Raw genomic sequence first — 12,977 nt, forward strand, 5'->3', positions numbered from 1 at the left:
CTCAGGAGGGAGCTAGATTTCCAAAGAAGGGACCTAAACACAACAACTCAGAGCAGCTTAGCTCCAGGGGCAACACCTACTGGGGGGTTAGGAGGCAGGGTGGTGGTGCTGAGCAGCTGGTTTGCCTCCTCCCAGTGGGCCTGCAGCATGGCTTGGAGCCGCTCGACCAGCTCCAGCTGCTGTTCCTCCAGCTGCCGGCTCCTGCTCTGCAGTTCCCGCACGCGCGCGTGCTCCCGGGCCAGTCTGAAGAAGAGACGGGAGAGTTGACGCAGGGCCTCTGAGGAAGCAGAGACTTGGAGAATAAGAAGAGCCAGAATGGCATGTCAGACATCTGAAATTCTGAAAAGACCTAGGGCCAATGTAAAAGAAGACAGATCTATGGAGGGAGCAACTTTTCACCATTCCCAGTTTGGGCTCTACGCACAGGAAAGGGACTGAGGCCTAAAAGGGATGCTCCAGGGACCGGTACCTGAGCTCATAGTCCTGAGCCACCTGCTGCTGCCTTTCCTCTCGTTCTGCCATTTCCACCTTGAACTGAGCCAAGTGAGTGGACAACTCCTGCTGGTGCTCTTCATTTAGGTCCTGCAGCTGCTTCCTAAGAGGACACGGGTGAGAAAAGAGGACTGACTCTGGATACAGAAGTAAACAAATGAGACAAAGTCAGAGGGTGTGCATGTGTGAGTGAGACAGGCAGCCAGCCTGGCCACGGCACAGGTCGGGTCAGGAAAGTGGTAAGCACAAAGCTGGTGTCTCAGGATGGGTTCCCCAGAAGCAGAGGTTGAGATGAGGATTTATGGGCAAGTGATTCACTTATGAAGTGTTTCAAGAAAAAACTGGTGGGGGAGAGGGGTGAGGAAAAGTGAGCCTGAGATGGGAAGGAGGCCCAGTCCCACAGGGCAGCTCTTGCCCCAGCAGGGGCAAGGGAGCTGGGAAATTTATATTCCTGCACCCATCAGTTATTGGTTAAGGGCTACTCCCTATGGGATGAAAATTCCCCAGCACTCTGGCTCTTCCTGTGCACCTGCAGGCAGCTCTCCTGCAGAGAGCCTCGAGTCCCGGCTGACAGGAGCCAGCGTGTTGGAAAATGGTCAAAGCATCCGAGAGGACATGGGCAGGGCACTAACACCACCTGCTGTGGCTGGGGAGAAGCAGCACCCAGGAAGTCCCCAGTACCTGTGATGTTCCCTCAGGGAGGCTGCTTGCCGCAGGCTGCTCTCCTGAGCCTGTGCCAGCTGCTCTGTCACCCGCTGCTCTAGCTGCATAGCCAGCTCAGATTCCATCTGGATCCGCTGGCTTTCATACCGGGCCTGGGAGTGAAGGAAAAAGGGGTAATAGTCAGCTCCATTCTGTTGGGGCTCTGAAGAGGATGGAGGATATAATGTAGACCAAAAACCCACGTACCAACACTCCCCCTCATACGCCTAAGGGATGAAAAACAAGAATTTTGTCACAGGAGTGAAGCGGTTCCCTTTCCTTATTAAACCATGAAGTATTCACATCTTATTCATACACAAAAGTGAAAACAACTTTGGACAAAAGAAATAGATTTTTTTAACCAAAAGAAATTAGGTAGAACAATCAAATCTGCTATATCCGTCTGAGATAACACATGCAGTATTCTTCCTGCAGTATCTGAAGCCAGTAAGCATTCAATAAATGTCAGTGTCCCTTCCTCCTAAAGCAGAATCAGTCTATATCGCTGTCTCCATTTTCTGACTTCATATTCCTTCTTCAACTCACTGAAATCTGATTTCCATTTATAGTACTTCATGGCAAAGAACTTAATGTCTAACTCCAATAGATAATTATGTGATCTCACTGTAACATCTGCCACCTACGTCAATCCTTCCTTCTAAAACCATTTTCCCCTTAGCTCCCAGGACGCCACCAGCTCCGCATCTCACTCCGTGTGACTGTTCCCCAGTCCCAGCTGATTGTGCTTCCTCCAACTGCCCAGAAAGGTTGAAGGTTTCCTGAGATCTGTCCTCAGGCCACTTTTTGACCATTTACTAACATTCTGGTCACTGATGCTTTTACACGTGTATAATAAACACTTGGCATTTAGGCCACGTTCTTTGCTACCGTTTATACCTTAAAACACTTTCTAAATCTCTCTCTTTAGCCTAGACCTTTCTTTCACACTTTAAGCCCATATACCCAGTAACCTACTGAACAGCTCTGTTTGGATACATTTCAAATAGAACACATCCAAAACTGAGCTCATTTGGTTTTTTACCCTCAACCCTTCTCTTCCTATTCTATTTCTTGCCTTAGTTAATGGCACCACTCTCCACTTGAAACCTAGAGTTCAAATTGACTCCTCCTACTTCTTTACCCCTTCATTCCATTCTACTTCCTTAACTTCTCTCTAATTTACCCCTCCACTCACTTCTACATTAATTCAATATTATTTCAAATCTAACTGATCTCCCTGCCTCTATTCTACCCTCCACCTTCTCTTATTTTGGCTCCAATAGATCCTCCACTTCATGCTTGGGTGAATATTCTAAAATACAAATATGCTCAATTTATTCCCTTGTTTGAAACCATTCTAATGTCCCCACTGCCTAAAGTTCTGGCTGCTTAAAATGGCTTACAAGGCCCTTTCTGATCTCCCACCACCAATCTACCTCACCTCTCCCAAATAGGTTCCAATCATACCAAACTCCTTGCAGTTACGTAAATTCTTTTTTTGTTAATTTTTTTTAAATTGTGGTAAAAAGCACATCATATAAAATTTACCCTCTTAACCATTTTTAAGTGTACAGTTGAGTAGTGTTAACTATATTCACATCCTTGTGCAGATCTCTAGAATGTCTTCATCTTGCAAAACTGAAACCCTATACCCATTGAACAACAACTTCCCATTTCCCCCTCCCTCTAGCCCCTGGTAAGCACAATTCTCCTTTCTGTTTCCAAGATTTTGACTGCTCTAGATATCTCATTACCTAAATTCTTTTTTTTTTTTTTGTGAGGAAGATCAGCCCTGAGCTAATATCCATGTCAATCCTCCTCTTTTTGCTGAGGAAGACCAGCCCTGAGCTAACATCTATTGCCAATCTTCCTCCTCTTTTTTTTTTGTTTTCCCTTTTTCTCCCCAAAGCCCCAGTAGATAGTTGTATGTCATAGCTGCACATCCTGCTAGTTGCCGTATGTGGGACGCTGCCTCAGCATGGCCGGACAAGCGGTGTGTCGGTATGCGCCTGGGATCTGAACCTGGGCCACCAGTAGCAAAGCGCGCGCACTTAACTGCTAAGCCACGGGGCCGGCCCCCTCTAAGTTCTTTTAATTAAAAAATTTAATACGTAGTCCCTTTGAGCCAGCAATTCCACTTTAAGGAATCTATCCTACAGAAGGGTGCCAAAGATTTATGTACAGTGATGTTCACTGCAGCACTGTTTTTAATAGTGAAAAATTGGTATCTGTGTAAATTTCTCATCAAAAGGAAAATGCTTAAGTAAACTATGATTCATCCATTCATTGCAATATTATATAATCCTCAAAAATAATGATGTACATCTATGTGTATTGATATGGAAAGATGTCTATGATATACTATGAGGTAAAATAAGTTGCAGTGAATGCAGAGCATGTTCATATTTTTTTAAGCACCAACCCATAAACTCATATATGAAAAGGTTCTGAAAGGACACACACAAAGTGGTGTGATAAGAGAGGGTAACTAATACTTTTTATTTCTGTATTACTTGAACTTGTATTACAGATAACTTTTATATCTTAAAAATATTTTTAAAAGTTCTCTGGGAAGTCTACCTTGATCCATCCATGTAGAATTGATGGTTTCTATCTTTGTCTTTGATATTTACCTCTGATAAGTTAACTTTGATAATTTAAGTTATAATTTCTAAAGTAACCCCTAAACAAACAAACAGAAACTGAGTTTTTGACTTCAAAACTTGCTGACAAAGAAAATGAATTAAAAAAAAAAAGAATCTAAAAGATGACAAGAAAGAAGAGGAAAATAAACACTGAATAGGCAAGACAAAATAAGATATAAAGTTAAGATGTAGATCCAACTATGAATAAATAAATGTAAATGAACTTAATGCTCCAGCTAAAAGGCAAATATATAAAGGCTGAAAGTAAAAAGGTTAGAAAAATATGTCAGGCAAACTATTTGAAAAAAGAAAAAGGCTGGTATAGCTCTTTTAATATTAGGTAAAAATATACTCTTAGGCAAGAAGCCTTATAAGAGATAAAGAGTCACCTCATAAGGATAAAACATTCAATTTACCAGGAAAGATATAGCAATTTAAAAATTTATATGCATCTAATAACATAGCCTCAAAATGTATAAAGCAAAAATTGACATACTACAGGATAAACAGACAAATCCACACTCAGTGACACTTTAACAGAAAAAAAATCAATAAGGATATAATGATTTAAACAGCACAATTAAGGGGGCTGCCCCAGTGATGTAGTGGTTAAGTGCTCGTGTTTCGCTGCTGGCAGCCCGGGTTCGGATCCCGGGCGCGCACCGAGGCACCGCTCGTCAGGCCATGCTGTGGCGGCATCCCATATAAAGTGGAGGAAGATGGGCACAGATGTTAGCCCAGGGCCAGTCTTCCTCAGCAAAAAGAGGAGGATTGGCATGGATGTTAGCTCAGGGTTGATCTTCCTTACCAAAAAAAAAAAAAAACCCAGCACAATTAACAAACCAGATACATATACAAAGCTGCACCCAACAACTACAAAATACATATTTTCATGCACACACGAAACATTTAGAAAAACTGACCACATATTAAAACAAAATAAATCTCAAAAAATTTCAAAGAATTTAAATAATAAAAATAGCACATTCTTTCACGATGTCCACAAGAAACTCTCAAATGATGGGGGGTGGGGGGAGAGAGAGAAGAGGGAGAGGGAGGGAGGTGCAGACAAATGTAGCAAAACATCAACTGATGAAGCTAAGTGTATTCATTATACTGTTCATGCAATATTTCTTTAAGATTGAAATACTTCAAAACAAAACATCAGGTAGAATATACACAAATAAGTAATTTTTTAAAAGACCACACTCTCTAATCACAAACAGTTAAGCTATAAGTCAACAATAAAAATATAATTAGAAAAACCCTGTATGTTTGGAAATAACCCAGGAGGCCAAAAAGTAATCATATAAAACTCTGAATATTATTCAGAACCAAACAATAAGGAAAATACCACATAGGATAAGTTGTAGGATACACTTAAATTGATACTTACAGAGAAATTTAGAAAAGAAGGCTGAAAATTAATAAGCAAGCATCCATCTTAAGAATATTTTAAAAAGAACAACAGAATAAAGCCAAAGAAAATATAAAGAATGAAATAAAGTACAGACATTAATAAAATAGAAAAAAAAATCAACAAAGTCAAAAGTTAATTCTCTGAAAATATACTCAATTAAACTATAAGTAAGATGGTTTTAAAAAGAGAGTTTCAGAGATATGACATCATGAGAGAAGATGCTATTTATATACATATAGAAAGTATGAGCACACCAAAAATAGTTCAAGAAGAAATGGAAAGCCTAAATATTTCCATAAACATTAAAGAAGCAAAATCATAGTCAAATATCAAATATTCAAGAAACATATTCATTCCAACCTTACAAACTATTTCAGAGTATAAAAAGAGGGGGAGTAGATCTTCATGTTTCTAGTACTGGCAGATTAAGTTATTCAGATTAACTCTCCTGCTGAACAAAAACAAACAAATTGGATAAAATATTAAAAAAAATATATATACAAAGCATCAAGGAGGTAACAAGAAGGTATGGAATTACTAGGCCAAAGTAAAGGAAAAATGAGAGCCTAGCCAGGTTAGCAAGCATGGTAGACAGCTGCTTTTGCCCTGTGGGTATCTGCTTACCCTAGAAAATTAAAACCATTGTTGTGACTGCCTTTCAAGGGCAAATAAACAGAAATCAAAGGCCATGGCCCACATAAATTGGGGAGTCTAACTGGAGACCCTCCTCACAATAAGTTGAGACTCCAATGAGCTTCACCCTCAGGGTGAAGGTGAACCAGAAGTGGAACAGCCTATACAAAATTAAAGGTCAGCTTGAATTATCCAGGAATCCCCACCCTTGAAAATTTGCTTTAATCTGGTTCTGGACTTGTAGTGTCTTTCAGGGCCTAATAGAAGCAAATGCAAATCTTCTCTAGAGCAAAGTACTTTCATTGCAGGCCTCAAATTATTCCTACAACTTTTCCAGTACAAGGTCCAGCACAAAAAATAAACAGGATGTAGGGAAACTAGACTCCATGGGAGCTAGCAAAAAGAAAAGAAAAGAAAAGGATCCTCAGACATTTCAGATATTGGAATTATCATCTACAGATAATAAAACTGTGTTTAAAGTAATCAAAGACAAACTTGAAATATCAGAGAACAAGAAACTATGAAAAATTAAGATTTGAAAATAAAAACAACAGTACTTTATAAAATAAAAAATACAATAAATAAAATTAAAAATTCAATGGGTGGATATAACAGTAGATTAGACAAAGTTGAACAGAAAATTAGTGACCTGGAAGACAGATAGGAAATTATCTAGAGTGAGCATGAAAACATAGAAGATGGAAAAGATAAAAAAGAGTGAGCAACATAGATATAGGGAAAAGATCTAACATACATTTAATCAGATTCCAGAAAGAGATGACAGAGACAATGGAGCAGAGGCAATATGCAGAGATAATGACTGAGAATTTTCCAGAGCTGATGAAAGATACCACTCCACTGATTCAAGAAGGCTTAAGAATCCCAAAAAGGATTTTTAAAAAAATTTTAAAAATCCACACTAAATGCATCCAAGTTTACTTTTCCCTGTGGTGTTAATTAGTAGAGCATGCTGCCTGTCTCTTCATTAATTATGTCAATGCATATGAAACTTCCATTTTCATGAAGGTGAATTAACAAGGCTTCTTTGAACAGGCCTGACAAAAAGCCAGCCCAACTACCTGTGACAATAGGGATAATGAAGACTGCTGGTAGTCAATGCCACGTTTGGTTGCAAAGATTTGCTTCCTCTGGCCCCAGAGCCCTTCTCGCCTCTCCTTCCCTTGTGACCACCACAACAGGCACTTTTGTGAAGCCAAGGATATCAGCTCTGCTAGGGGCAGCCCATATACCTGCCCATACTCCAGAGATTAAAAAAAAACCAAAAAACTACAGAGAAAATCTCAAAAGCAAGAGTGGTCAATTGACAGCTGACTTCAACAGCAACAATGGAAACCAGAATAATATTTTTAATGTTAAAATAACTACCAACCTAGAATTCTACACCCAGGAACTCCTTCAAAAATGAATGTGAAATAAAGACATTTTCAAACAAAAATAAACAAACAAAAGAGATTCTGCCACCAAGAAAAAGATCCCAGATGGAAGGTCTGAGTTCAAAGAAGGGAAGAAGAGCAAAAAAAGTAGTAAATTATGTGGATACCTCTAAGCGAGTATTAACTTTATAGAACAGTATTAATACTTTTTTTTTTTTTATTATGAAGATCAGCCCTCAGCTAACATCCATGCCAATCCTCCTCTTTTTGCTGAGGAAGACTGGCCCTGAGCTAACATCTGTGCCCATCTTCCTCCACTTTGGGACGCTGCCACAGCATGGCCTGACAAGTGGTGCGTCGGTGCGTGCCCAGGATCCAAACCCTGGCCGCCAGCAGCGCAGCGTGCACACTTAACTGCTACGCCACGGGGCCTGCCCCACTATTAATATTCTATGGAAGTCTCTTATTCAAAACATAGAATTAAAAAAACATAAACAGAGTGATGGCACAGAAAATGGTGGAGCAGGAAACTCCATTCAGAGGTTGGTCCTTCTACTGAAACAACTATTAAGCTGGGAAAAAACAATCAAAATCAACTATTTGGGAACTCTGGAACCTGATCAGCAACCAAGAGAGTGCTTGATGAAGGGAAAGGCTGCTCAACTTCAGTAAGAGAGCCTGTAGTGTGAACCACCTACCATCCCCTATCCCTCAGCAATGGGAATGGCAGCCCATGTTGCTAGAGTGGCTGGCTAAAGCAAAGGTGGGTAGTAGGGAACTTGTCCTCCAAAAACGTGGGATTTATGTGTTTTGGTCAGTCTATCAGTTCCCTGAGGAACAAGAGCAGACAAATGCCTTTTGTTTTGGGCCCCTTGGGCTATAGAAGCTTCCCTAGCAACATCTAACAGAAGATTTAAAGAGACATATATACTTCTTTTGGGGGGATCCAGACACTTAAGAAAATCTATGTCAGTTTACAGGCTAATCACAGAGATAAGAGAACAGAATGTCAATTACCACACACAATAAGAAATACAGACTTGGCAAAAATAGTTTAGAAAGTCACTATACAAATAGATGGCTGTAGCCACCAAAAGAAATCCCTGAGGAGGAAGAGAACACTCAAACTGTCCAGCTCTCAACAAAAAAATTACAAAACACACAAAGAAACAAGCAAATAAGCAGCATTCAAAGGAAAAAGAGAATTTGATAGGAACTCTTCCTGTGGAAGCCCAGACATTGGGAGTTCTAGCCAAAGAGGTTAAATTAGAAGTCTTAAGTATGCACAATGAGCTAAAGGAAAATCATGGACAACAAACTAAAGGAAATCAAAACGCATGAACAAATAGGGACTGTCAATAAAGAGACAGAAACTATAAAAAGGAACCAAATAGGAATTCTGGAGCTGAAAAGTACTATTAGTGACATGGAAAATTCACCAGGTACCACTACACGTCTATTAGAATGGCTAAAATCCAGAACACTGACCACACCAAATGTTGGTGAGGCTATAGAGCAACAGGAACTCTCATTCATTGCTGACGGGAATGCAAAATGGTACAGCCACTTTGGAAGACACTGTGGTGGTATCTTGCAAAACTAAACATCTTACCATACGATGCAGCAGTCACACTCCTTGGTATTTACCCAAAGGAGCTGAAAACTTATGTCCACACAAAAACCTGTACACGCTGGGCCGGTCCCGTGGCTTAGCGGTTAAGTGCGTGCGCTCCGCTGCTGGCGGCCTGGGTTCGGATCCCGGGCACCAACGGACGCACCGCTTCTCTGGCCATGCTGAGGCCGTGTCCCACATACAGCAACTAGAAGGATGTGCAACTATGACATACAACTATCTACTGGGGCTTTGGGGAAAAATAAATAAATAAATAAAAATTACAAAACCCTGTACACGGATGTTTATAGCAGCTTTATTCATAACTGCCAAAACTTAGAAGCAACCAAGATGTCCTTCAGTGGGTAGGACAGATAAATAAACTGTGGTACATCCAGAAAATGGAATATTATTTAGCACTAAAAAGAAATGAGCTATCAAGCCGTGAAGTCATGGAGGAAACTTAAATGTACGTTACTAAGTGAAAGAAGCCAATCTGAAAAGGCCACATACTGTATGATTCCAACTATATGACATTCTGGAAAAGGCAAAACTGGAGAAAGTAAAAACATCAGTGGCTGCCTGGGATTAAAGGGAGGATGGGATGAATAGGCGGTGCACAGAGGATTTTTAGGGCAGTGAAACTACTAAGTATGATACTATAAATATGGATACATGTCAGTATAAATTTTTCCAAACCCATATAGCATACAACACCAAGAATGAACCCTAATAAACCACAGACTCTGGGTGATAATGATGTGCCAATGTAGGTTCACCAATTGCAACAAATGTATTACTCTCGTAGGGGATATTGATAAGAGGGAAGCTATGTATGTGTAGAAGTAGGGGGTATACAGGAAATCTCTGTACATTCTGCTCAATTTTGCTGTAAACTTAAAACTGCTCTAAAAAATAAAATCCATTTTAAAAAATTCACTAGAGGGGCTCAATGGCAGATTTGAGCAGGCATAAGAAAGGGTCAATGAACTTGAAGATAAGGCAATTGAAATTATCCAATCTGATGAACAGAAAGAAAAAAAGAATGAAGAAAAATAAACAGAACCCGAGAGACCTGTGGGACATAACCAAACATACCAACATATGCATTAGCAAGTCCCAGAATAAAAAGAGAGAGAGAAAAAGGGACAGAAAAAATATTCGAAGAAATAATGGCTGAAAAGTTTACAAATTTGATGAAAGACATAAATTATCTACACATCCCAGAAACCCGACAATCTCTAAGCAAAATAAACTCAAAGAGATCCATACTAAGACACATTATAGTCACACTGCCAAAAGCCAAACACAAAGAGAGAATCTTGAAAGCAGCAAGAGAGAGGCAACTTGTTACTTACACAAGAGCCTCAATAAGATTAACAGCTGATTTGTCATCAGAAATCCTGGAGGCCAGAAGGTGGTGGAATGACACATTTAAAGTGCTGAAAGAAAAACAACTGTGAACCAAGAATTCTATATCTAGAAAAAAAAAAATTCTTCGAGAATGAAGGAGAAATTAAGACATTCCCAGATAAACAAACCTAAGGGTCTTCATTACTAGTAGACCTGCCCGACAAGAAATGCTAAAGGGAGTCCTCAGGCTAAAATGAAATGAAACTATACGGTAACTAGAAGCCATATGAAGAAATAAAGAACATTGGTAAATATAGGTATTTACATAGGTAAATATAAAAGTCTGTATTATTGTACTTTTGGTTTGTAACTCCTTTTTTCATATACAATTTAAAAGGTAAATGCATAAAACAGTAATTATAAATCTGTGACAAGAACAACATGAAGGGGTAGGGAAAGAGATATATAGGAACAGAGTTTTTGTACACTGTTGAAACTAAAGTTGGTATTATTTAAACTAGGTTATTATTACTTTAAGACGTTAATTGTAATCCCAAGGTAACCATTAAGAAAATAACTTTAAAAATATACAGAAAAGGAAAGAAGAGAATCAAAATGGTATCAACAAAAAAACAAACAAACAAACAAAGGCAGTAATGGAGGAATTGAGGAACCAAAACATATAAGACATACAGAAGACAACTATAGGCATTCCTCGGAGATACTGCAGGTTCAGTTCCAGACCACTGCAATAAAGTGAATATTTCAATAAAGTGAGTCACATGGAATTTTTGGTTTCCCAGTGCATATAAAAGTTATGTTTATACTATACTGTAGTCTATTAAGTGTGCAATAGCATTATGTCTAAAAAAACAATGTACATACCTTAATTAAAAAATACTTTATTGCTAAAAAATCAGCTGAGACTTCAGCAAGTTGTAATTCTTTTGCTGCTGGAGGGTCTTGTCTCAATGTTGATGGCTGCTGACTGATCAGGGTGGTGGTTGCTGAAGGTTGGGGTGGCTGTGGCAATTTCTTAAAATAAGACAACAATGAAGTTTGCTGCATTGATTGACTCTTCTTTTCACAAACAATTTCTCTGTAGCGTGTAATGCTGCTTGATAGCATTTTACCCACAGTAGAACTTTTTTCAAAATTAGAGTCAATCCTCTCAAACCCTGCCACTGCTTTATCAACTAAGTTTATGTAATATTCTAAGTTCTTTGTTGTCATTTCAACAATCTTTACAACATCTTCACCGGGAGCAGATTCATCTCAAGAAACCACTTTGTTCATCCATAAGAAGCAACTCCTTAATCCCTTAAAGTTTTATCATGAGTTTGCAGCATTTCAGTCACATCTTCAGGCTCCACTTCTAATTCTAGTTCTCTTGCTATTTCCTCCACATCTGCAGTTACTTCCTCCACTGAATTCTTGAACTCCTCAAAGTCATCTGCGAGAATCGGAATCAACTTCTTCCAAACTCCTGTTAATGTTGATATTTTGACCTCTTCCCATGAATCACAAATGTTCTTAATGGCATCTAGAACGGTGAATCCTTACCAGAAGGTTTTCAATTTACTTTGCCCAGGTCCATCAGAGCCACTCTCTATGGTAGCTATAGCCTTATCAAATGTACTTCTTAAATAAGACTTGAAAGTCAAAATTACTCACTGATCCATGGGCTGCAGAATGGATGTTGTATCAGCAGGCATGAAAACAACATTAATCTCGTTGTACCTCTCCATCAGAGCTCTTGGGTGACCAAGTGCACTGTCAACGAGCAGTAGTATTTTGAAAGCAATCTTTTTTTCTGAGCATGAAGTCTCAACAATTGGCTTAAAATATTCAGTAAACTGTGTTGCAAACCATGTAAGTTGTCATCCAAGCTTTGCTGTTCCATTTATAGAGCACAGGCAGAGTAGATCTAACATAATTCTTAAGGGCCCTAGGATTTTTGGAATGGTAAATGAGCATTGGATTGGCTTCAACTTAAAGTCACCAGCTGCATTAGCCCCTAACAGGAGAGTCAGCTTGTTCTTTGAAGCTTTGAAGTCAGGAACTGACTTCTCCTCTCTAGCTATGAAAGTCCTAGATGGTATCTTCTTCCAATATAAGGCTGTTTTGTCTACATTGAACATCTGTTGTTTAGCGTGCCCACCTTTATTATCTCAGCTAGATCTTCTGGATAACTTACTGCAGGTTCTACATCAGCACTTGCTGCTTCACCATGCACTTTTATGTTATGGAGATGCCTTCTATCTGTAAACCTCATGAACCAACCCCTGCTAGCTTCAAACTTTCCTTCTGCAGCTTCCTCAACTCTCTCACCCTTCATAGAATTGAAGAGAGTTAGGGCCTTGCTCTGGATTAGACTTTGGCTTAAGGGAATTTTGTGGCTGGTTTGATCTTCTATCCAGACCTCCAAAACTTTCTCCATATCAGCAATAAGGTTGTTTCGCTTTCTTATCATTCGTGTGTTCACTGGAGTAGCACTTTTAATTTCCTTTAAGAACTTTTCCTTTGCATTCACAACTTGGGTAACTGTTTGGTGCAAGAGGCCTACCTTTCAGCCTATCGCAGCTTTTGACATGCTTTACTCACTAAGTATAATTATTTCTAGCTTTTCACTTAAAATGAGAGACGTGAGACTCTTCCTTTCACTTGAACACTTAGAGGCCATTGTAGGGTTATTAAGTGGCCTAATTTCAGTATTGTGTTGCAGG

The 12,977-nt window shown here is 39.4% G+C and overlaps 1 protein-coding gene across 7 annotated transcripts in view; it reads right to left on the reverse strand.

Moving 5' to 3' along the window:
* Positions 1-12,977, reverse strand: part of CNTROB (centrobin, centriole duplication and spindle assembly protein) — a 48,598-nt gene that overhangs the window by 27,388 nt on the left and 8,233 nt on the right. For all 7 annotated transcript variants that reach the window (XR_015554631.1, XR_015554632.1, XR_015554633.1 and 4 more), the window contains 3 exons: positions 1,174-1,307; positions 470-595; positions 81-243 (listed from right to left, as the gene is read on the reverse strand). Coding sequence is in view for 4 of the 7 variants with exons in the window: in XM_087440483.1 (XP_087296609.1) it covers positions 81-243; positions 470-595; positions 1,174-1,307 (423 nt within the window). In the remaining 3 variants the exon portion in view is untranslated. The remainder of the gene's footprint in view (positions 1-80; positions 244-469; positions 596-1,173; positions 1,308-12,977) is intronic.

This window comes from Ceratotherium simum, chromosome 16, assembly GCF_057802395.1.
Source record: "Ceratotherium simum simum isolate JZ-2026a chromosome 16, ASM5780239v1, whole genome shotgun sequence".
NCBI lineage: Eukaryota > Metazoa > Chordata > Mammalia > Perissodactyla > Rhinocerotidae > Ceratotherium > Ceratotherium simum.